Here is a 25,843-nt window from a genome sequence, read left to right as displayed (position 1 = left end):
TGACTTCAATTCAGCCGGTAAATACAGGGGTACCCATAGTGATCCCCCATGTCTGGATATCTTTAGGGAGGGTAATAGGATATTTTCCCAAAAATTACCAATTTTTTTTCGCCAGGTCCCGTTTTCGCATCCTTTCAAACTGAAAACGGGGATTATCGGGCACATGCGTGATACTTTTCCACCTGGAAAACAGGCCAAGGAAGCGAAAAGTCCAGACTTTTCGCCTCAAATTGAATACGAGCCTAACTGTTAATAAGAATAAAGCATCTTCTCCCGGCAGCCTCAGCGTTCCCGGAAAGACAAGTGCTATGCGCTGACCTAACAGACACTAGAGGTCCAGTACTACCTCTAGCAACTGTCTCCTAGGCAGCGGCCATTTTTGGAGGGCCGTTTTCAGCAGTTTCCGGCTAATCCACATGGAATCTGCAACCCCCAAGCCACCGCATCCTACAAGACACCGCGGGGTCTGAGTCAGCCCTTCAGCACCCCTGCAAATCCGGCGCCCATTGCACCTCTAGCCCCGCCCCTAGTTGCAGCCCTGACTTAGAGGGCAAATATGTTCTATAAGCCGTTGAATGGGTAACACCTATATACGATAGATGAACAAATGTCTTTGAAAGTTTGGGGTAACACCCATATAAAATGAACAATGTCCAAAAGGAGTTTTCAATCCGGATCCCAATACAAGTCCCTTTTCTGGTAGATTTTGGAAAAGCTTCAATAAAGTTGATGGATGATTTTATATATCTCACGATAATTAAAAAAAAAACAACAAAAAAAAAAAAACAACAACCCTCTCACCAAAAGAACACCAAAGAAACGGCCCAATGGCCCACCATTAGATTACGTACAAAATTTATTATTATTAAAATTTTATGTCAATGGACATATAATAAATATAGCATAAAAATTGCTTACACAATTGATTATCCATGGTCTTAACAAAGGTCAGTAAATAAATATCCTGCTGCTACCCACACTGGACCTGAACTCATTTAGCAGGTTCCTCCCTTCAGACAATTGGACTTAAGAATTCACAACCCTACGTGTTTCGTCCATAAGGACTTCATCAGAGGTATACAATTTCAAATGGTGGACGTAAACAATCCAATATAGAACTGGCGGAATAGGATCCTTAAATTGCACTAAAACTGCAATTTCAGCTTGAACCTGGGATCAGGTCACACCACACCAATGGAGAACATAGTCCACATTATTAGTCCCGTTTAAGGATACTATTCCACCAGTTCTATATTGTTACAGCGCTACCATTGGGAGGTACTGGACCACCCTCCCTACAGCCCTTACCTAGCACCTGGTGATTTCCATCTCTTTGGACCATTGAAGAAGCACCTGGGTGGAAGGTGATTCACAGACTGTGAAGTTCAGCAAGCCCGTCATGCCCTGGCTTCAGGCGCTTCACACAGATTTCTTCTATGCCGGGATAGATGCCTTGATGTACCGTTTGTACAAATACTTCGACAAGTATGGGGACTATGTGGAAAAAGAAGCTGTACCAAAGCCACAGTAATGATACCTATATGTACAAACAAATTTACGCAATAAGAGGTCTCATTACCTTATTAAACCACCCTCATTAATTTTTTATAATATATATATATTACACACATACATACACAACCTAATGGTCCTTGATAGCCATCCCCTGATGAAAACATACCTTAATGAAACGCATAGGGGACAAACTACCTGGTGGTACCCTTTATCTTTACAGTGTTGCTGTCATTCGCTATTATTTGTACCATTTACATCATGTTTTTAAACGGACCTGACCTCCGGTGTCACTTTCAGCATAGAACAGCATTGCTTGTAGTGATTTTACCAAATCTCTCAAAGAGGAGTGGAAATATTGTGGATTTTAAAAAGGCACTAATTCCAAGAGATCAGTGTGAAATAATGACCATTTCCTGGATAGCAAAATGAGGGTTACAGCTCTTATTAACAACTACAGTTGCAGTAGAGTTTTTAGTTGGTACCTGCTGAAGAGTTACGGCTTCAGTGGTTAGGCTAACTGTAGCAATAAGAACACACACTATGAGGGTAGATTTATTAAACCTTGACATGTTGCGCATAACTAATCATATTTTAGCTATCATTTATCTAGTACATTCAATAAAATGGTAGCTAGAATTTGACTGGTTGCTATAGGTAATACCTTCACATGAAGGTTTGATAACTCTCCCCCCTATGTGGCTCAGCTTGCCAGAGAGGGTACTAGAAAGTATGGAGAGTCATTGGCTAGGACCCTGCTAGCTCTTTAGCTTGTTGGCAGAACAGTGGGCAGTCACATTGCAGGCACGATGGTCTGTTTGCAAGGCAAGTTTTTTTTTTTTAATGCAGCAGTACTACCATCCTGATATGTTTTATTTGTATGATTCGGTGAGTGCTACTTCGTATTTGTTACCATTGCTTCATAGGTTAGTTGAAAGTATCTGTGGTATTAGAAAGTAGGACATCTCATTCACAGAGCGTGGTAGAACCCCATAGAGATGTGTCCTCATACATGTAGCATCAATACACCACGCAGCACAACTTGCCTGACATAAGAAAGCCACCAAGTTCCGTGCTACTCTCTTGTGCCAGGCTTAATTTTTGAGTCTTTGTTTGCCGAAAATGTACGAGTATCTAAATCTCAGTGTGATGCAACTAGGATGCATCAGTAGATTGTGCTGATTACTTTGACACGTGACACTTGTATGTCTGTGTGCACCAGTCTGTATATGAAGCACGACGGAACAGTCAGTGTCTCACAGGACCTGGCACAACGAGAGGGGCTTTTAAGCAAGACTGCAGCAAAGTAGTATGAGGACACATCTGCATTACCACAATGGGGTCTTGAGATAACATAACTATATAGCCAGTTCATGGTGGTCAGGCAGCTTGTAAAAATGGACATTGAGCATGCAAATGTTAAGCAAGATTGGATGTATAGATAGCTTGATCTGCACAGTAGTTAACTTTTTACCATAATGTGCATGTTAAGTATTAATGTTTTGTATGAAATTGCTATATGCTTTTCCTATACAACAACATTTTAAAACATATTTCACTGTCTCTTCCTAGTAATACAACATACAATTGTCAGTGTAAATTTAAAACACACTGTACCTGTAACATGACATGACATCTGTATGTTGGATCAGATACATATCTCTAGGCAGTAAGTTAGTATGTATGAGTATGTATATTATAACATTATACATGGTGAAAATGCCCATGAGTGGGGCAACTGTGTGCCCACTATAGTTTTGTTTATGCCAGTGTGTCACTGTAAATCATACTGAGTCTATGCAAGCGTCACAAGATTTGTATATAGGCTTACATGTTTAGGAGGATATGACTGATAGCCATGGAAACAATGTAACGTCCTCACTACTTTGCACATTGAACAAATGTCTACTGGACTTGCGGATAGTTGTATAGAAGCACATTTGCTATATCCCCTACCTCCACAAGGACCTCAACAAATTACCCAATAACGACCACATACAAAGCTAAACCCACACATACATATTATGCACCCATCCCACATCAAATTCCATGCCAGCTGTATGCCGCCGCCGCCACTCCCCCCCCCCCCCCCCCCTGCCCATACGCCAACACATTTTGCAGTATACAGCAGAATGTCCCTGCTCTTAACGCCAAACCTGCAATTAAAAAACAAAACAAAACAAAAAAAACCTCTCCTATATGTCCTAGTCTGGGGCCTAAACAAAAGTAATGCACCTCTCCCCACTGTAACCTTATCTTTACACATCTACTCGCTACCCACAGCCAAAGATTTAAAATCTCATTTATTGCAAGAACAAATAGAACAAGAGATAAAACAAATAATTATTAACAGTATAATAAAATAGAATACAGAAAACATTAGTAAACATTTGGCACAAACATTGATTTACATTGTTATGTTATGAATGAACAGCCAGTCGAAGATTTCCCAGTTTATAGTAGTGCACAGTCAGGTTAAGTCTCATCTATAAATAAATGCAGCAGCAGCAGCAACAGGATGGAGCTACACAACCCAGGGCAAAATTTATATTATTTAAAAAAACAAAAAAAACAAAAACACACCACCACCCTTACGGGCAGAGAGCCATAATCATGGCAACAGCGGCTGATGAAACCCTTTACAAAGGCTGTGCTCCCTCTGTATACCAGCCACTACACTGCATATTCCATTCATTATATGACACATTTTAGAATACCAGCATCGTTAGCACCAGTAAATGACCAGCTGGTTTGGAGTAAGCACAGTGCATACATTTCTACAGTGCTTACTGGATCATCCGTTATTATAAGCATATTGATGTGATTAGTTGTACAGACTGTGCTAGGTATCCATGTTTAGCTAAATATAAATGTAACGGAGGTTACAGAAAAGTAACCTCTATGCATAATTATGGCCTTATGAGTAAGTTTGGTCCCACATTGCTGCCTACATATAGAGTTATCCTTTGATGCTTTACACAGGCTAGTAAGGAACAACAACATTTATCCATTCTTTGTGTTGAACAAGCGTAAATAAAACCTTTACTTTTTCCCCAGCAGGTCTGTTAGCAATTTAGGCCACTTGCTGTGAGACATAGGGCATTGCCAGAATCTGCTGATGAAGTTATAGTTTAAAGATACCCAGGGACAAAGGCTGAACATTGTTAGTAACAGAAGGCACAAGATAAGGTAAAATACGACATTACCAACTCTATGTAGAAATAAGTAAACACTCTGAATGATTAGGTACAAAAATACCTGATTTTAGAAATGTTTCTGCAGCAAAAATAATAAAAATCACTGTCATTTCCAAAACTCGTGTAAAGGAGAAGTTTCCTCCGAACAGACACTCCAATGGCTTTGAATGGTGACTGGGAGGAAGCTTATTTCTTGGCAATGACTGGTTTGATTAATGGAAGACAAGATTTACATGAATATTTCTAAATTACAGGGAGATGAAAGATCCAGACAGCTAGTACCAAAATGAGCCCTTCATATGATCTTGCAGAACAAGACACTACGTGCCAGTCAGCTAACAGCTTAGTTTCTGGAGAACCACACACTTTTTGCAATTCCAGAGTACACACCTTGTGTACAATGCACAACATCCAGTTAAGCATCTCTGTGAATCAGTGGGATATATGTACAAAATATACATAGTCTACATACATTAGTAATGATGAGAGATTCTTCAATGACAGGAAATTGTTCAGTCAAAAGATGGCCATTATGGGAGATTGTGTGCAAATTGCAAAACAAGGGCTTGTGCAAACTATGGCAGAGAGAGTGTAACGTTTCATTCTATCTTTACACGCAGATTCTGGCACTTTCTCCTCTGGAGGCATCGTGGACATGGCCTGCTCGCTATCTTGCATGGTCTATGGAAGACCGCTTTACAGTCGCCACATCTAGAAGAGAGAAGTACAGATATATAATGGAGAAGGATATAAAGTCACAGGTTCTGCTCAGTCAGACTCAGATGATGAGATATTACTCAGAGCAGAAAATTGCTGTTTGATGACAAATCAAATTGAACCCAATCATGAGCAACACTGCACATAAAATGTATAGGTGCGGGTAAGAAAAGTTTTTGATAAAAACTTTATCAGGACTGGTGGCACATCAGAATATAACATTTTATTTTATTGCACTGACACAAACAAAAATAGGTTACAAAAGAGTGGAAGATTTCAAAATTCCGTCCACATTTATTTTCGCTCAATTAGCACAATATTATTTTATAGGTCTACAAAGTTCACAGACATGTTTACTTTTATTTCTGGCCCTGTAAATAAAAAGCCAGAGATTTTTTATGATACATAACGTATACACATGTATAATTACTAGATAAAGGAGCCTAAAGTGGGGTACACACCTGGCCAATCCAGCAGTCTGTTGACCGAGCGACCAATCTGATAAGCATACACACTTACCAATCAGCCACTCAATGTATGGCCAGACATCACAACTGGACAGGCATTTAAATTTGCTCATTTTTATTTAACGTCATTGACGTTGGTTTCTACAACCAGCATAACAGGTTGGTCAGTGGCCCGTACACACCAGCAGACGCACATGATTTATCTAATAATATATATTGCCATGCTGCACGGCCAACACGATACATTGGTGAACGATGTCGCTCACAGATACATCGTGTGTACACAGGAACCAAGATATAGTTTGCCGGCTGTTCAAATGATTTATTGTACAGTGTGTACCCAGCATGAGAAAAAAAAAAAAAAAAACACCTACAACTTGGGCCAGACTTCTAGAAATCTTTTTTTTTTCCCCTTTCTTTTTTTTAAGTTTTTCAAGTTATATTGTCCACCCATACATAGTACAGACACACACATACATTTAAGATAAATAGACAAAAAAGCATTCTAACTCCAGGCATCCTTAGCAAGGAGAACAAGAAAAACCAGAGACATACCTGAAGGGTTGGGCATGAACTAGTGAGAAGTGCAGTTAACGGTTTGCAAGAAAGGGACTAGCCTTAGACAAAAGGGCAGCCTAGAGTTTTTTCAGTAATAGGCACGCACCTGGGGGTGTGGCCGTAACGGAGATGCCAACCACAGATGTTAAAAAGTATAAATATTATAAATAGTGGGTTCCAATGTCCCCTTCATGGAACCAGACGAGAACATCCCAAAAATGAGCCTGCATGTGCATATGCGCAGAAGCTGCAGTACCAGCACCTTCCATAAAAAACTAGCTTCTTCAGATACAAAAATGTTGAATATGTAAAACTTGATCAATGTGTGGACTGAAGACCAGGTGGCCATCCAAAACAGCTGCTCAGCCTAAACCATGAAGGAGACGTTCACAGATCCAATGGAAAGTACCAACACAATTTTGGGAACGGGCTGTCCTGCTCCAATTTTTATAGCAAATGGTCTGCATTGATGCCGCATAGACTCTTGTGGGCATCAAAAAGATCATCTGTGCACTTTAAGGGTCCTATGAACATATGTCCTCGATTCCAGACAACGTCCAGAGTGAAGAGAGCCCTCTTCATAATGTCCAGATTAAAATGGTGATCTGGGTGAAAAAAAAAACTTTACTGCCACTTACATTTGAAGGTTCAAAAATAAGATGCTGCAAGGCTTTCAACAACGGGCTGAGATCCAACAGAGATATTGGGGTCATGTATAGAGTTTGCACATGCAGCACTTTTAGTGAGAAAGTCTGCATCTCCTGTACAAATGCAAGTTTTCTTTGGGGTATGACATCTGAATCTTCAGAGCTGTCTCTAACCACAGGTAGACCTTCTTGCAAGAACAGCAGTAATACAGGCCAAAAAATAAATAAAATGGAAAAACTTTCCATTTACACCAGGAGTTGCAGGACCCCGTCCTTTGTTAATTTGTAGATGAAGCTGGCTTTCTAGCCATAAGCATGGTCTGAACCACATTGTTACTCTACAGATTGGGACTTCATCAGTCAAGATGGATCAACTGCCTTGTTCAGAATGTCCATGTAATACATCCTTTTTGGCCAATTCAGTGCTACCAGATTGGACAAGAATGCCTTTTTACCTGCTTTAGCAGCCGCGGAAGTATTTCTACCAGAGGTAACAGGCAAATCAGGCAATGACACGGAAACGGTTTATACAAACAATGCCATAAGACCTCTTGTACTTGTAACTTAGTGCCTCTCTGACCAGGAGGTATGCAACGGTCATGGCATCATGTGACTGGACCTTTATGACCCTACACCCAAAAACTACCACCCCCTGACTAGAGTGTTGAACACCACTCTGAATTTCAGTACATTTATTAGGAGTTTTGACACCTCTGTAATCCAAAGAGCCAGAAGGCCACTCTGAAAAGTGACTGACTCCCATTTGGCACAATTTTACAATGATAAAATAGTGAAGGTGCAACACCTGTTGAGGTTGTTGCCCCCAGCCATCAGAGTAGCAATTGACACCTTTGGATAAAGTCTGATGAACTGGCTAGTCAGATGATGGAGTCACTTGTACCATTTCATTATAAACTTGATGTGGTACTCTTTCAAGTGGAACTGTGCAAATTGGACAATCTTGAATATTGAGACTATCTTCCTTAAGACATTCAAACAAAATTAAGCAATGCTAGTCTGCCAGCTAAACTAGTCCTAGTAAGGAATGATTTTGTCCTCAGATGGGAACACCTCGTACTGACAGGTGTGGAACAGCAGCTCCAGGAAGGTGTTAAGTTTAATTTCTTGTAGTTAGTGAATCAACTATGGATAGTCTAAAGTCTGGGCTGTCTCCTAGTATATGGGCCTGTAGCAAGATTTGAGACCCTGACATCATCAGCAGATGGACCAAAATGATGTTAGAAGGATCTCGATCGCTGCCATGATCGTTATGAACACTCTTGGTGCTGTCACCAGGCCAAAATGTAGAGAACAAATTAGGAAACTGAATGGCAAATCTGAGAAGGCACCAAAATTTGAATATGCAAATATGTATCTTTGATGTCCAAGGACTCCATGAACTCACTGTGGTCCATACGATTTATGACAAACTTCAGGTCACTCCCACCGTGTCAACTTGAAGCTGGATACTTTGGGTTTTTAAGTTCACAGTAACTCCAAAAGATCCGTCCAGCCTCTGAGGAAATATTAGTAACCACCCAACTCATTCTGCTCTTCTGGGACTGGAATAAGTACCCTTGCAGAGATCAAGGACTGAATAGCTCCCTGTAGAGAAATACATGTTGCTTTGTCTCCAGGTAGGCTGGGCATTTTTCAGGGCATCACCACTTAATGCACAGATACTTTTTCATCACCTTTCTATTTGTTTGTTTATTATTTATGTAATTTTAATTATTTCTTATTATATTAACACTTATTATCTTTACAAATCTATACTTTACACTTCACTATCACCTTCTTTCCCTTTTCGTGTGATATCTTGGGGATGGTCTTTGGCTGGATTCTTTTGGGGTGCCCTGCGCCTCAGACATGAACCCCTTAATGTTAGGGACGCCGGTATAGAGGAGCCTTGACGCTGGCCCGGCCCTTTATCATATATTTGCAAATGTATGCAACTAATAAAAAACAGTGAACAACAGCGCTGTGTACCACCTATAGTCTACATTAAAAATAAAAATGAAAAATAGAATGCAATACAAAAATTGTGCCAGAAATAAAAAATATTAATGATAAATAAATTATGAAAGATACTTGAATAAAAATACAAATTTAATATGAAACAGACATCATTGGCCAATGTAACAAATGTACATATACATAATCAAAAAAATGTGTCTAAAAACACTAAACATCAAAAAAGAGCCAATAAAACACTGTAATAAATGATAACTCGTGACATATAAATTTGGATCACCACATGCACCTAATGTAGCAGCTGTGGTTATAGGTGCTAAATGTATGGGCAGAGAGTGTTATGGCTCCATGCACACAAGCCTGAAATCTGTTAAAGTTCCACAATAGAAAGTAAGACGATTTTCAAAGAAATTGTCTTATCCGGGTAGATGATATAACAAATTTAAAGCATAATTCTCAGACTGTGTCCTGCTGAACAATGATGACCACTGTCCATAAATGTGATTTTAGGAATTTGGAACAATTTATAGCGCACACATAATGTTCAGGACTTTGCAGAGAGTATTTGGTCATTCACATCAGTCACTGTACCAGTGGAGCTTACAATCAATATTCCCTATCACACGATACACAGAAATACATTATTTCAATAAATTTTTTGTCAGAATCCATTAAACCTACCAGATGCAGTCACATTACCAGCCGCCGAGATACCAGGTGTCGGGAATCCCAATACGGAACCAAAGATAGTCAATATCCCGACGACGAAATCCCAACAGCCACCATTCCAAACGAAGGTAAGTGGGCACTGTTAATCATGGGGGGGGGGGTTTGAACATTAGGGTTAGGCACCCCCCCCCCCTCAATAGCATACAGTGTGTATGCATGATATCGTAAACTATGCGCGCTCCTGCGGATCATTAATGATGTCTACTGTCGCCCGAACATGCAGGGCAACCTGATGATATAGTCAGGTTGTGCATGTTCAGGGATGAGGGAGGGTGACGTTACTGGACAATATCGTTCAGTGTGTATGCTCAATGTCATTCCCGATATTGAGCCCGGCAGTTCAAGGGAAAACACTTAACGATATGTTCCATCAGCGATATCATTAAGTGTGCATGAGCCTTTAGGCTATGGGGAGGGGGTTAGGCACCCCCAGGGGGAGGGTTAGGGATTCTTCACGTTCGGGATGCCAGCATCAATGTTTTGACAGCCGGCATCCCATCCATCGATATAACATATCGATTCCAACCTACCAGTATGTTTTTGGCTTGTGGAAGGAAAATCAAAGCACCCAGAGAAAACGCAGACAGGGGAGAACATACAAACTCTACAAAGTAAGGGCCTTGGTGGGAATCGAGACCTTAGTGCAGTAATGCAAACCACTATGCCAACCGTGCTGCCCATAGAGAAATAGAAAGTAGCTCTCCATGGCACTTTTCCAGTTCAGGACTGCACAAGACATCCCCATAAAATTTCAGGGCTATCTTAGGCCCAGAGCCAGGGAGCACAGTATCATTCAAAGATTCCAGAGGCTGAAATCCTTGCCCCAGTAAGCATAACACCACTAGCAGCAGCATCAACGTATTTGGATTAGGGATGTGCAGGCTCGGATAGGTTCGAGTTTGCACGTGGAGTTCGGATTTTTCCCTCCAAAAAAACGGAACTCAGAACGAGGCAAAACGTCATCTTACATGGACGAACATCATCATTCCTGGACAAAAGACCAGGAATGATGATGTTCGTCCATGTAAGATGACGTTTTGCCTCGTTCTGAGTTCCGTTTTTTTGGAGGGAAAAATCCGAACTCCACGTGCAAACTCGAACCTATCCGAGCCTGCACATCCCTAATTTGGATACATCACAGTATGCTCCTCCACAGTTAGCAAATCCTAAATTGGCCTTCCAGACCGCAAGACCTGTGCCAATTGTGCTGATCATTTCCTAATCACCTTACTGGCAATTCAGAAACTAAGATGGGTTTAAATGAGGCCCCTGCTTCAAGGTGAATATGAATGCCTTAAAGCAGGTAGCAGCATTCAGAATCTGAATGGTGGTAGTCTTCGACAGATGATCAAGGGTTTGAACACTCTGCAAGGCGATGCAACCAAAACTTGAAGCAGACGCCGCAAAAGTGTCAAAATCTGTAGAAACATACAAAAGTATGTATGTCGGTCTCAACAGCCACACCGTCAAACAAAGCAGAATTAAATCCATGTAAACGAACGGACCCTGCTGCAGGAGATCCGACCGCAGTGGAAGGGACCAAGGTTAGTTTGCTAGAAGGAGTTAGAGATCGGAATACCAAGCCCGACTAGGCCAATCCGGAAGCACTAGAATGACTGTGGACGACTCCAGTTTGATCCGCTTGAGAACCCGAGGAAGAAGCGGAAAAAGGTGGGAAACCGGTATACAAGGCTGTACTGCTAAGGAATCAGTAAAGCATCTGCTCCCACCGCTGCTGGATCTCTGGTCCTCGAGCAGTAAAAAGGGTAGTTTATGATTTGTCTGGGACGCCATGAGAGCGATCTGTTGCCTCCCCCTTCAGGTGAACTAGTTGAAGGAAGACCTCAGGATGAAGGGACCCCTCCCCGGGTTGAAGATCCTGACGACTTAGGTAGACTTTGGTGCAGAAGTACTTCTGCCAACGGAGCCACCATTACGGCCATCACCTTGGTGAATACTCTTGGAGCTGACGATAGACCGTACGGCAGTGCCTGAAATTGGTAATGAGTCTCCTTGATGGCAAACCAGAGGAAAGCCTGGTGAGCCTCTCAAATCGGAACATGTAGATAGGCATCTTTGATGACTAATGACACCAAAAACTCGCCTGCTTCTAGTCCCGCAATCACAGAATGAAGGGACTCCATCTTGAACCTGTGAAAGGAGAGATAATGGTTCAAGGATTTCAGGTTTAGAATGGGTCCGACTGACTGAACCACAAAAAGGTTTGAGTAAAATCCCTGCTTTCTTTGTGCAGTGGGAACCGGAAACAGAAATTCGTCCAGTAGAAGTTTGTCGATCGCCTGACGCAAAACTAGTTGTTTCAAAGGATCGACAGGAAACCCGGTTGTGAAGAAAAAAAAAAAAAAAAAAAAAAAAAAAAAAATCGCACTGGAGGAGTGAAAGCGAACTCGATCTTGTGTACGTAAGAATCCAGATTCCGAACCCAAGTGTCGGAACAAGTCTGCCTCCAAGCTGCGCTGGAGACGTGCGCCCACCTTGGGATCCCCGAGGTGAGAAATGCGAGCCCGTCATGCCACAGGCTTGTCTGCTGGCTTGGGATCCGGATCGCGGGCACTGGTCGCCTGACGTCCTCTGGCGCGACCTCCTCGACCTGCTGAATACGAACCTGGAGGTCAACTCTGAAATTTTGCTGGAGCTCGAAAGGAGTGAAAAGGTTCTTTAAACGAGCAACATGGAGGAGGTGCTGACGAAGGTAGAAAAGTACTCTTACCCCCAGTGGCCAGCGAGATCCACTTGTCCAACTCTAGACAAAATAAAATATCACCTGTGAAAGGAAGAGCTTCAACTGCTCTTAGACTCAGCGTCCACTTGCCAGGCATGTAGCCAAAGTGCTCGACGAGCAGCGACCGCCGAAGCAGAGCTCCTAACGCCTCCCTGGCCGATATCTCTGGAGGAGTCTCCCAAGTGTACTGCGGATTCCTGAATATGCTCTGCCAAGGTAATCAGATATGCCGGCGGAGTGTTTGACTTTAGACCCTCCGTCAATTGTGCCGTCCACTTCTCCACTGCCTTGTTGACCCAAAAGCCGACCAAGGACAGACGGAGATGTGCTCCCGCAGCAGTATAAATGGATTTCAGCGTAGTATCTCATTTTCGCTCTGAGCTTTCCTTCAGCGTAGTAACTCCTGGAATGGGTAGTGTGATTTTCTACGACAGACGAGAAACCGAAGAATCCACAGGTGGCAGAGTCTCCCATCGTTTTCTATTTTCTGCGGGAAACTGATAAAGGGAGAAAAAACGCCTAGGAATCTGGAATTTACAGTCTGGATTCTTCCAGGCTGCCGGCACCTGTTCATCTACCTTGGGAGAAACAAGTAAGTTGACAGAAGACTTCTGTGTCTTAGCAAACAAGGAGTCATCTAACGATTCTGGAGCCTCAGGGTCAGAAACACTGCCAGGATGAGTGCATAAATACCCTGCATTGCTTCAGGTTCCTGTGAGGAAGCCTCTACATCGGATTCGTCCAGCATCTCCCCCTTCCTCCTCCCGAGACGAGTGATCTGCTGCAGAATCCTCATCTGACTGGAGAACCGCCGGAAGTGCCCTCTTCTTAGACGGCCGACTTACCGCAGCTTGAGAAGCTTTAGATGCAAACCCCATAACCTGGGCAAGACTATTCACGGTGCAGGCTAGATCCTGAGCCCACACTGGTTCTGTCGCTAGAAAAGAAGGGTTAGAGGTGCTAGGTCGATCTCCCTACAGGAAGCGGCTAACTCAGAAGAAAGATCTGCCATGACCCCTGCCAAACTATTTATTAAGGAGGGTGTGACAGTCTGCGCTTAGCATCGCACAGGGATGACCCTTCAAAGCAAACATCATGGGTAAATTTCTTTCTGCACCTAGTGCAGGCAAACAGTTTATTGTGAAGCAGTTTTGGCTCTTTAGCTCTGGAAGACATCATAGCCCACTCACAAACACCCACACACAATTGCAAATATTCTGAACAGGTAAACTGAGGCAGACAAGAGCAAAAATAGGGAGGAGCAGAACTTCAATAATAATGCTACCCAATGTATAATAGGTAGGGTAGAAATGAATGCTACCCCACTGTATGACTCACAGACCCCTTGCTGGAGCTGTCAGTAACTGGACTACACTGTATGCTGTAGTAGAAATGGCGCCGCTCTTGTGAGCAGAGCTCGCCAAAGCCGCCAGGTGATGAAGAAGGAGGCGGCGCATAGCTCTCTGGCAGCCTTCTATAGGTAGGGATCCCCTCCATAGGGTGACCGGACACAGGCTGCAGTAGCCATGGTGGTACCCTCCCTGGCGGCTCCCACAGCCAACAGTCTGCCTGTCCTCAATTCTTGTTTGCTAAATAATAATTAAATAAATGGAATAGGGCTGGAGTATAACCCCATATGCATCGGCTCTCTCGGGCACATTCTAAAAACTGGAGCTGACAGGGCATAGAGGGGGAGGAGCCAGTCACACTTTTAGATTCTTAAAGTGCTAGGATCTACTCAATCACCGTCTATACCCCACTGTCATGAAGCTCCAGTGTCCTCTGGTGGATGAAGGAGAAATACGCTGCTGGCTGTGCTACTACTTACTTTGGCAGACTTGTCCTTGTGAGATAAGCCTACTAAGGAGGAAGCACTTCTTTGGACCTGTTAGAAAATGGGTAGGCAATACATGGCTCTCCAGCTGCTGATGAACTACATCTCAGCATGCCCTGCAAGAGTTTTAGCATAACCAAATAGCAAATCAATGGCAGAGCATGCTGGAATGTGTAGTTCTACCACAACTGGGGGGGGGGGGGGGGGGGGGTCACTGCCCTCTGCCAACTTCCTGTCCACATTTAATCCCCTGAAGGCTGTGGGATTTTAGGCCATTTAGCGCTGGTGATGTTACCAGCTACTCCAGAGATATCTTCTCTGCTTATTGCGCTTTTGCCTAATCCCTTTATACAGACCCGGATTGCTCTTTGACTAGGTTTGATTGCATGCACCCTGTCCACCTAAACTTATCAGATTACCCTTTTACCAGTTACTCTGTTTATCGCATGCCCTGACAATTGTTCAATCCTAACATATCAATACCGTCCTAGTTCTTGTTGGTTACCTTGCATTCAGTAACTCAAGTAAACCTACAGTGTCGTACCCAAACTACTCCAGGACTGTGACCTGCAAAAGTAAACAGCGGAGCAAAAACCTCCTTGAGCGAGTTCTTTTTTTGGATAACAGACTCCCGTTTGACTCCGCACTCTTAGGCGAAGGAGCACCAAAACTGACCGGCTTTATGAGAAGCTCATCTATCTGGTAAGTTTCCTAACATTGCCGATATGCAATGACGACTCCATGGCACTGAGGACACTGCACCCATGCCTCCTGTGTAGGCTCCAGCAGCAGGGGTTAACCATGACATATCTCATAACATAGCTCCTGTGTTGGCCCTTAAAAACCACATCCCTTAATTTAACTTAAGTGATAACTTATTTTTACAGCAGCATTCTTACAGCAGTCAAACAGAAAGTGTCTCAGCTCCCTTGTACATTCCAGCAAGATGACTCATGCACAGGTACGGCAAAGTATTAAGCAACTTTTACTAATCCGGGATGCTAGTATCACCTCGGCATCATATAAATTGCCCCATCAATAATATATTAATAGTACAAGAGTCATATTTATATATGCACATACATAACAAGAGATATGGTAAGAACTTTGTTATCTCTGTTTCTATGAAGTCCATAGGGTCCACAGGGTTGACCTTGGGGGTATAGCTGGATCTGGATTCATGGGCACCACGCAGTTAACTGCTCCCAGGATGCACTTGCATCCATCCTCCTCTATACCCCACCCCCGAGCCACAGGCACCTCAGTTTAAGCAGCCCAGGCCGGAGGAGGAGACTAAATAGAGAGAAGGAAGACTGGAACACACAAGAAAACCACACTCACAGAAAAGGGAGACGGAAAACCGGTGACCAGCAACACAGCCCTTTTGAAAACAGGTGCGTCAGGGCGGGCGCCCTGTGGACCCTATGGACTACGTAGAAACAGAGATAACAAAAGGTAAGTTCTTACCATATCTCTTGTTTTCTACTTCAGGGTCCATAGGGGGTCCACAGGGTTGACCTTGGGGATGTCCCAAAGCAGTTCAACTAAGGGTGGGGACGCTCGTGCAGAAAGGAGAATCCTGCGCCCAAAGGATGCATCCTGAGAGGCAAAGGTGTCAAACGCATAAAACCTCAAAAACGTCCGAATGGAAGACCAAGTGGCTGCCTTGCACAGCTGAACAGCGGAGGCACCACGTCTAGTAGTCCAAGAAGGACCCACAGACCGAGTGGAATGAGCCTTAACAGAGGCTGGAACAGGCAAACCTTCCTGTACATAAGCCTCCCTAATAACAGAACAAAGCCAACGGGCTAAGGTTTGTTTGTTGGCAGGCCAACCCCTCTTATGAAAACCAAAGAGGACAAACAACGGATCGGACCTTCTAACAGAAGCAGTCCGATCAACATAAATTCTTACAGCACGGACAACGTCCAACGAAGCCTCGCCAGCTGTAAGATCAGGGGACTGAAAAGCTGGCACCACCAGTTCCTGATTGATGTGGAACTTACAGACAACTTTAGGCAAAAACTCAGGACAAGTGCGAAGCACTGCTCTGTCCTGGTGAAAAATTAAGAAGGGGGGACTACAGGAAAGTGCCCGTAACTGCCTCCCAATTGAGGACTCCCAAGAAGAAGACTGCCGAAATCGCTGGAAGGTGGCGCGCCGCCCAAGCCAGGATCTGAGACACCTCTGACATCGCAGCTCGGCTGCGAGTTCCTCCCTGGTGATTGATGTACGCCACAGTGGTGGCGTTGTCGGATTGCACCTGCACTGCCCTTGCGTGAATAGCGGTGCCTGACGACAACAGAGCCCTGTACACGGCCCGCAGCTCCAGCACGTTTATGGGAAGAACTGCTTCCTCCGCAGACCTACGGCCCTGAAGAGACAACGAGCCGGTCACTGCCCCCCATCCCCGGAGACTGGCATCTGTTGTGAGCAGAACCCAGTCCGGGATCCAAAAGGGGCGACCCTCGATGAGATTAGCTGGCTGAAGACACCAAGCTAGAGACTGGCGCACTTCCGAGGACAAGACCAGTGTCTGGGATCGGATCCGGATAGAATCTGCCCCTGCAGGGGCCTGGAATGGAACTGGGCAAATTCCACCATGTTGAATGCCGACACCATGGACCCTAGGACTCTCATGGCCGAGTGTACCAACACCCTGGCACTGCTCAGGCAACTGTGTATCCGCAGTTGTAGGGAAGACACCTTTTCCGCAGTCAGGAAAATCCTTTGCTGACGAGAATTCAGAAGGGCTCCCAAATGAACCATCCATTGTGATGGGATCAGAGATGACTACTTCCAATTTATCAACCACCCGTGTGCCTGAAGACAAGCAATGGTCAGGTGGAGATGTCAAAGTACCACCTCCGGGGAGCCCGCCAGCAGAAAATCGTCCAGATACGGCAGCAGCCGTATGCCCTGGCCCCGAAGGTGGGCGGCCATAATTGCCATCACCTTGGTGAACACCCTCGGAGCCTTGGAAAGCCCAAAAGGCAACGCCCGAAACTGGTAGTGATGTTGCAGGATAGCAAACCTCAGATACCTCTGGTGTGCCGGTGCTATGGGCACATGAAGATAGGCGTCCTGGATATCCAGGGAGACCATGTAATCCCCAGGTTCCATCGCCAGAATGATGGAACGTAACGTTTCCATCCTGAACCTGGGAACCCTGAGGTATTTGTTCAGAGACTTCAAATTCAGGATAGGGCGATGAGAACCATTGGGCTTCTGTACCAGAAACAGAGTGGAATAGTACCCCGTCTCGCGTTGAGATTGCGGAACGGGAACAATGACCCCTGCTTGCAGCAAGGATTGTATAGCCACCTGCATCTGGGAAGCTTTGGTCTTGTCCAGAGAAGGACTCGTGCAAAAAAATTGGCGGGGCGGCCTGACCCGAAAAGACAGGGCGTACCCCTGAGAAACTACTTCTCGAACCCAGGCATCCGTGGTGGTATTGTGCCAACAGTGGGCGAATTGGAGAAGTCGGCCTCCCACTCTGAGGTCCCCCAGAGGGAGGCCCATCCCATCAGGCCGCGGGTTTATCTTCCTGCTTGGAAGAAGGGCGCCGAGCACTCCAGGCTTGCTTCTTGGGTTTAGAGGCGGTCTTAGCCGCCGACTGTCTCGGGAAGGACTGACCTTTTGCCTTACCCTGAACCCGAAAGGAACGAAAAGCCGAGCTCCGGACCGTGGCAGGCGTTGCCGTTGAAGGGAGGAAAGCTGACTTGGATTTAGCCAGGGTATCCACTATTTTGTCCAAGTCCGGAGCAAATAGTAATTCTCCATTGAAAGGTAAGGCCTCCAGGCCCTTCTTTGAATCAGAGTCCGCTCTCCAGGACCTCAGCCATAAGGATCGGCGGGCAGACACTGCTGCAGCCGATACCCGAGAAGTCAGCAGACTAGCATCCAAAGAGGCTTCTCCAATGTAGGAAGCAGCGTCCCTCATCTGTCCCAACAACGCCCTCTGGACATCCGGAGCGTCGTCCGGAAAGGTATCCTCCAATGCGTTGGCCCATCCCTCAATGGCCTTGTCCACCCAGGAGATGGCCATGGACGGTCGGGCCACTGCCCCTGAGAGGGAGTAAATGGACTTTAAGCAAGTCTCAACTTTCCTGCCCGTGGGATCCTTCAGCGAGGATATAGACGGTAATGGCAAAGTAGCGCTCCGTATTAAACGGGTGAAGTGAGAATCCACCTCTGGTGGAGTTTCCCATTTTTTACAAAGTGCCTCAGGAAAGGGGTAATTAGAAGCCAACCGCTTCTGAAGTAGGAATCTCTTACTGGGCGCCTGCCAAGCCGCCATATGATCCGTCAACTGATCAGACAGGGGAAACACCGAAGAAGCCACCTTAGTTTTTTTTAAACTAGGATATTTCGACTTAGGAGCTGGTGCCTCATCCTCTATTAGGAGAATGGCTCACACTACCCTAAACAGAGCTCGCACATTAATGGACGACTTGGTATCCACTTCCTGGACCGATGTGTCCGAATCAGTGTCATCAGGAACCACCCCATCATCTGAGGACCCCTCTGAGTCCGATACATGTGCCTCCTGCGCCATTAGTGTGCGTTTTGACGCCCTAGAAGGCACGTCAGTCTGCAACATTGACTGAAAAGCCAAAGACGCGGCCGCCAAATTTTGTACGGAGTTGGAGAGCACATCCACCCAGGGCGGAGGAGCCACCATAGGGGCCTTGAAGGGCACCAGACTGCTGCGTCACAGGGGAAGCCTGTATGTACATAGGCAACCCCGCATAAGGACCAACAGAGTGAGACCCGGGGGGGCTGCGCAATAACTGCGGAACACCCGGGGAATGGGGGACAGCCGGCTGGGGCAACGCCCTAGTAGGAACCGCAGTCGGGATAGACACCAGCACCTGAGAAAACATTGCCCATGGTGGTTCCTGCGTTATAGGAGGCTTTGATGGGCCAGGAACCACCTGGCCCCGTCTACACAGGCCATCCTGTGACAAATCCTCCCTATCCACTCCTGCAGAAGAGCGTCCGCAGGAGACCAACACTGGAGCCACGGAATGCTCAATCTCCTCGTCCGACATGACAAAATATATTAAATAAATATATCTGGCAACAGAGCCGAATCAAGTGCACTCACCAGTGTGCTGAACAACAGCCCACAATATGGTACTGTGTAGCACACAACTGTATGTGACGGACCTCACAAATACGTGATTTATATAGGTGGGGTCTGTAGAAACGCCCCTCCCCCACACACCTGTAGGGCTTGTAGGAGAAGTAAAGGGATAGGTATAAGCTGACAGTAAGTAGAAATAAGCACAGACAGGCAGCACTAGCACAAGTCACATACCATGCAGAGAAGATATACTCACTGCACCTTTCCACTACAATCAACCTCCCAGATTCAGTGTCTGGGAGGGCTATAGCGCTGTGTACACTGTCCTTGATCGGGGGAGAGATACACAGGGGGACGGTCCGCGTGCTCCCTGAGAGTATCTGTGCTGCCACAAGAAAATGGCCCCCAGAGACCTCAGAGGAGGAGTGGCCGAGGAATCTGCAGCTCAGCGACGCCAGACTACGCACTGAAAGGCGCGCTGAGCTGAGGGGAGGAGCCGCTAAGCAGGGAAGGCTTCCTCCCCTGGCTAGCAATTAACCCCAGGGCTTGCCGGCTTCCCGCTTGCCATTGAAATCCCTGGTGGTCTAGTGGTCCCACGGGGTATTCCTCCGCAGAGGGGGAGCCCGCCGCCACCGCTAGCAGCCCCCGGTCTGTCCCCTAGAACCGGGGGCAAAGGACTGCATTTCTGGCAATACCTGTGAGCCGCCGCTAATCGGCGAATCGCGGCTTACCTTGTCCCCGGCAGCAGTCCAGGGAGGTCCCCAGAGTCCGGCTAGTACAGACTCTGGCCTCCCGCCGCGATCCCCAGTGCGATACTGGCGTTGCGGCGCCAGCGGGGAATAAGATGGACCCAAGTGCATCCTGGGAGCAGCTAAAGCTTTAAATGCGTGGTGCCCGTGGATCCAGATCCAGCTATACCCCCAAGGTCAACCCTGTGGACCCTATGGACCCTGAAGTAGAAACACACATTGCACAGTAGTAGCAGTCAGTCAATCTGCAAAAGTAACTGGGCCAGTATTTAAGAAACGCACACAAAACAGGGAATCCTAATTATAAGGCGAGCTGTAAAATTCTGTATAAGCGAGTATAAATGAAATCAGGTACAAAACAAGAAAAGACAGTGTACTTAGAGCTTCATTCAGAGTTATACGCCAATGCCACCACTACTGCAGCTGCGTACACATGTGATAATATGCAAATGTATCAGCTGCCGGGACATACATTGAGACTCCATCCTGCTTTGCAAATCCAAGCATCTGCAGAAAAGTCACAGCACAGTTCACTCGATTACAGCAGTGCTGAGAGAGTCTATGGTCCCACAGAATTGGCAACGAAATCAGACGCCAGCACCAATGAAAATGCGGACAAAGACACTCGATCAGACACGCCTATGGTAGCAACACGCCCGCATTTATTTCTAACCAACCCTCCGTTACCACTCACAAACGATCTCGGTCAATCACCCTGCATCTAAATCCGCTCTGCAAATTACATCGCAGAAGCACCGGTATGGGTGCAACTTGGACACATGCGCTGTAATAAAAACCATACAACTGCGTCAATATCGCCATAGCGTACAACTCTGAATCAGGCCCATAGTACCAGGATAGATGGATTTCTATCTCCAACACAGACCCGGTAAACAACTGATTATACTGGGTAGACTAGCGATCATTCCACTTTGTGTGGATTCTCAGAGTTAAATTCCATCCACAGAATAGGACATTGATTCATTTTGTAATTCCATGACTCACCTGGTGGTGGTGTCAAACTGAAAGGGGTAAATAATCTCATCATGTTTACAGATCAGACAGACAAACCCTTTCTGGCTACAGAGATCACACTGGAAGACATGGCTGCTGGCAAACTCTACCGCAGACTGCAGGAGAGATTCAAACACTCCATCAGCGATCTGTAATAAAATATGAGATATGGTAAGAACTTACCCTTGTTATCTCTATTTCTACGAAGTCCATAGGGTTCCACAGGATACCTTGGGGTATAGGTGTGACGTCAGTCGCAGGGCACCAAAGAGTTAAGCTTTCAGCCTCCCAGGATGCACTAGGTCCCCCTCCTATACCCCGCCCCCGGGCCAAGGCACCTCAGTTAGTTACCAAGCCATAGGCCGGAGGAGGAGAAGGAAGAGAGAGAACAAAGATCTGGACACATACAAGAATCACATTCTCACCAGAGGGAGACGGAAAACCGGTGACCAGAGCAAAGCCCATCTGCAGCACAGGTGCGACAGGGCGGGAGTCCTGTGGAACCCTATGGACTTCGTAGAAATAGAGATAACAAGGGTAAGTTCTTACCATATCTCATATTTTCTACTTCAGGGTCCATAGGGTATCCACAGGATACCTTGGGGATGTCCCAAAGCAGTATCCTTTAAGGGTGGGGACGCTCCTGTGCAGAAAGGAGAATCCGCCGCCCGAAGGAAGCATCCTGAGAGGCGAAGGTGTCAAACCTGTAATACCTCACGAAGGTATGGACAGAAGACCACGTAGCAGCCTTGCAGATCTGAACTGCCGAGGCACCACGTCGAGCTGCCCACGAAGGACCCACAGACCTAGTGGAATGAGCCTTCAGAGAAGGAGGGACCGGTAGGCCTTCATGAAGATAAGCTTCAGAAATAGCCATACGGATCCAGGCTGCCAAAGTTTGCTTTGAAGCAGGCCAACCCTTTTTACAGAAGCCATAGAGGACAACAAAGCGTCCGACTTCCTAAACAAAGAAGTGCGGTCAACATAAGTACTTAAGGCCCGCACAACATCCAAAGAGGCCTCACCCACGGAAAGACCCGGTGAGTTAAAGGCCGGAACAACTATTTCCTCGTTAACATGAAACTGGGAAACAACTTTGGGAAGAAACTCGGGCCGAGTGCGGAGCACTGCCCTGTTCCCATGAAAAACCAAGAAAGGGGGTCTACAAGAAAGAGCCCCTAACTCAGAAACACGTCTGGCTGAAGCAACGGCCAGAAGGAAAACAGTCTTAGCTGTTAGCCATTTAATATCCACTGAGCCCAGTGGTTCAAACGGCGGTCCTTGGAGAGCCCTCAGGACCACAGCCAAATCCCAAGGCGCCACAGGTGGAACAAAGGGCGGCTGAATACGGAGAACACCTTGCATAAAGGTGCGCACATCCGGGATTGTAGCAATCCTACGGTGAAACCAGACAGATAGGGCCGAAACCTGTACCTTCAAAGAAGCAAGGCGAAGCCCATGATCTAGTCCCGCTTGCAGGAAGGCGAGAATCCGAGACAGACGAAACTCCAGCGGTGCATAACCTCTCGGTCGACACCACTGGAAGAACGTATGCCACACGCGATGGTATATCCTCGCGGAAGACGGTTTCCGAGCTCGTAACATGGTACGCACCACAGAGCTGGCAAACCCCCAGGACCTCAGCATGGCCGTCTCAACAGCCACGCCGCCAAAGACAGCCGAGTCAGGTCCGGGTGAAGACAAGGACCCTGAGACAGAAGGTCCGGTCGTAGCGGCAACCGCAGAGGACTGTCCACGGACAGACCCTGAAGGTCTGAGAACCAGTGCCGTCTGGGCCACGCGGGAGCTATCAACAGGAGCGTCCCTCCTTCCTGTTTGAATTTCCGGATTACCCGTGGAAGAAGGGAGACCGGAGGGAACAGGTATGCGAACCTGAACGTCCACCGGACGGACAGAGCATCCACCAGAGACGCCCCTTCGTCTCTTGTGCGAGACCCGTACACCGGCAACTTGTTGTTGTGCCGGGACGCCATGAGGTCGATTTCTGGAAGACCCCACCTGTCCACCAGTAGTTGAAAAACGTCCGGGTGCAGGGACCATTCCCCTGGATGAACGTCCTGGCGACTTAGAAAGTCCGCCTCCCAATTTAGCACTCCCGGGATGAAGACCGCTGATATGGCCGGAAGATTGCGCTCCGCCCAAACCAGGATCCGAGAGACCTCTATGAGAGCCGCCCGACTGCGAGTTCCTCCTTGCCTGTTTATGTAGGCCACGGTGGTAGCATTGTCCGACTGGACCTGCACCGGGTGACCCTGGAGAAACCGCTGTGCCTGCAGGAGAGCATTGAAGACCGCACGGAGTTCCAAGATATTTATTGGAAGCTCCGCTTCTGTCGGTGTCCACCTGCCCTGGAACAAGTGTGGACCCGAAACTGCTCCCCAGCCCCGAAGACTGGCGTCCGTTGTCAACAGGACCCAATTTGGAACCCAGAACGGACGTCCCTTGTTGAGGTGGGTCGTCTGTAACCACCACGCAAGGGACAGGCGAACCTCCGGGGTGAGCACAATCGTCTGGAACTTCAGAGACTGAGGCAGCCCGTTCCACTTGGACAGGATCAGGTGCTGCAGAGGGTCTGGAGTGAAACTGGGCGTATTCCACCATGTCGAACACCGACACCATGGAGCCCAGTAACCTCATCGCCGAGTGTAAGGACACCCGGCGGCTGTGCAGACAACTGCGCACCCTTGACTGTAAAGCAGAGATCTTGTCCTCCGTCACGAAGATCCTTTGCTGTCCCGAGTCCAATAAGGCTCCAAGATGCAGAATCCTCCGAGACGGGATTAGAGTGGACTTCTGCCAGTTGATTAGCCAGCCGTGCCGTTGCAGCAGTGCAATGGTCAGGTCCAAGTGGTGTAACAGGAGCTCTGGAGATCCTGCCACCAATAACAGGTCGTCCAAGTACGGCAACATGCGGACTCCTTGCAGCCGCAGAGAAGCCGCCATGACCGCCATAGCGTCCTGTATGTCCAATGACACCATGTAGTCCCCAGGTTCCAGCGCCAGAATGATGGACCGTAGGGTCTCCATCCGAAACTTCGGGACCCGCAAAGACTTGTTGAGTGCTTTGAGGTTGAGAATCGGACGATATGACCCATTGGGTTTCTGTACCAAAAATAGATTTGAATAGAAACCCTAGCCCCTCTGGGAGAATGGAACAGGCACTATAACTCCAGCCTGGAGCATAGTGCGCAATACCTTCCGCAGCTCCGTAGCCTTGTTCCGGTCTGATGGTAGACCCGTGGTGAAGAATCGAGCCGGGGGTCTGTGCCGGAAGGAGAGGGCGTACCCGTGAGAGACCACCTCCAGAACCCAAGTGTCTGTCGTAGTGAACGACCAACACCGGGAGAACTGCAGCAGGCGGCCTCCCACCCTGGGATCCCCCAAGGGGAGACCCGGACCGTCAGGCCGCAGGCTTGTCATCTGGCTTGGGGGCCGGACGTCTGGTACTCCATGCCTGTTTCCGGGGCTTGACCGATTTCTTAGGGCCAGCCTGTCGAGGAAACGACTGTGGTTTGGGCCTGCCCTGGGCCCTAGATGACCGAAAGGACGATGGTCCAGAACCAGAAGGAGCAGCGGCCGACGGGAGACAAGCAGATTTGGCTGCCGCCAGCGTGGCCACAATCTTATCCAGATCCGGACCGAAGAGAACTTCTCCGGTAAACGGCAACGCTTCCAGACCTTTCTTGGATCTGCGTCCGCCTTCCAGGATCGCAGCCACAAGGTGCGACGAGCAGCTACCGCTGCTGAAGAAATTCTAGACACCAGAGTACTAATGTCTAGAGCCGCCTCGTTGATGTAGGTGGCCGAATCACGGAGATTGCCAAACAACTCCGCTTGTTCGGCCGGACAGTCGGATTCAAAAGAAGCCTCTAATGAATCCGCCCAGCGCTCCATCGCTCTGGCAACCCAGCAAATGGCCATAGCCGGCCGTGCTGCCCCCCCTGCAAGGGAATAAGCGGACTTCAGGCAGATTTCTACCTTGCGGTCCGTAGCATCCTTAAGGGAGGACATGGATGGCATCGGCAATGTGGCACTACGGACAAGACGGGTCACGTGAGAATCCACCTGTGGAGGGGATTCACACTTAGCAAAATAATTATCCGCGGACGGATAAGCCACCGCCAGGCGTCTCTGCGGCTGGTATCTTTTGCCAGGTTGTTTCCACGCCTCCTCTAAATGGTCCACCAACTGACCCGAAAGAGGAAAGACTGTGGCATCGCCCTTCACATCTTTGAAAAAGGCATACTTAGATTTAGCCGCTGGGGAACTTCGTCCTCAATCACCAAGGCTGTGCGGACCGCCCGAATAAGTCCAGGAATATATACTTTGGACTTAGCATCAGCGTCCTTAGTATGGAAAGGTTCCTGATCGTAAGGATCCAGAATCTCCCCATCATCAGACGTCCCTTCGTCATCCTCATAAGGAGCGGACAGAGACGCCACCGGCCTTTTATGAGGCCGCATCACAGACTCCCCTTGCAACACATCCGACAAGTGCTGTAAAGAACTCGTCAGGGAGTTAACCCACGCTGGCTCCTGAGAACCCGGGAGCGGGGAAATAGGGAGACTGTGGGGTACCACCAATTGTCGTGG

At 47.2% G+C, this 25,843-nt stretch overlaps 1 protein-coding gene across 1 annotated transcript in view; it reads right to left on the bottom strand.

The window, feature by feature from the left end:
- Positions 1-3,798: 3,798 nt before the first annotated feature.
- Positions 3,799-25,843, bottom strand: part of PLEKHM1 (pleckstrin homology and RUN domain containing M1) — a 35,909-nt gene continuing 13,864 nt past the window's right edge. Inside the window, exons 11-12 of the mRNA XM_088472179.1 lie at positions 21,222-21,379; positions 3,799-5,420 (exon numbers count right to left, since the gene is read on the bottom strand). Of these exons, the coding sequence (XP_088328305.1) occupies positions 5,309-5,420; positions 21,222-21,379 (270 nt within the window). The 3' untranslated portion in view covers positions 3,799-5,308. The remainder of the gene's footprint in view (positions 5,421-21,221; positions 21,380-25,843) is intronic.

Source organism: Taudactylus pleione, unplaced genomic scaffold, assembly GCF_031769625.1.
Source record: "Taudactylus pleione unplaced genomic scaffold, aTauple2 ptg000121l, whole genome shotgun sequence".
NCBI classification, from domain to species: Eukaryota; Metazoa; Chordata; class Amphibia; order Anura; family Myobatrachidae; genus Taudactylus; species Taudactylus pleione.
The sequence above is the reverse complement of the archived record's forward strand: the minus strand, read 5'-3'. Positions and strand labels throughout refer to the sequence as shown.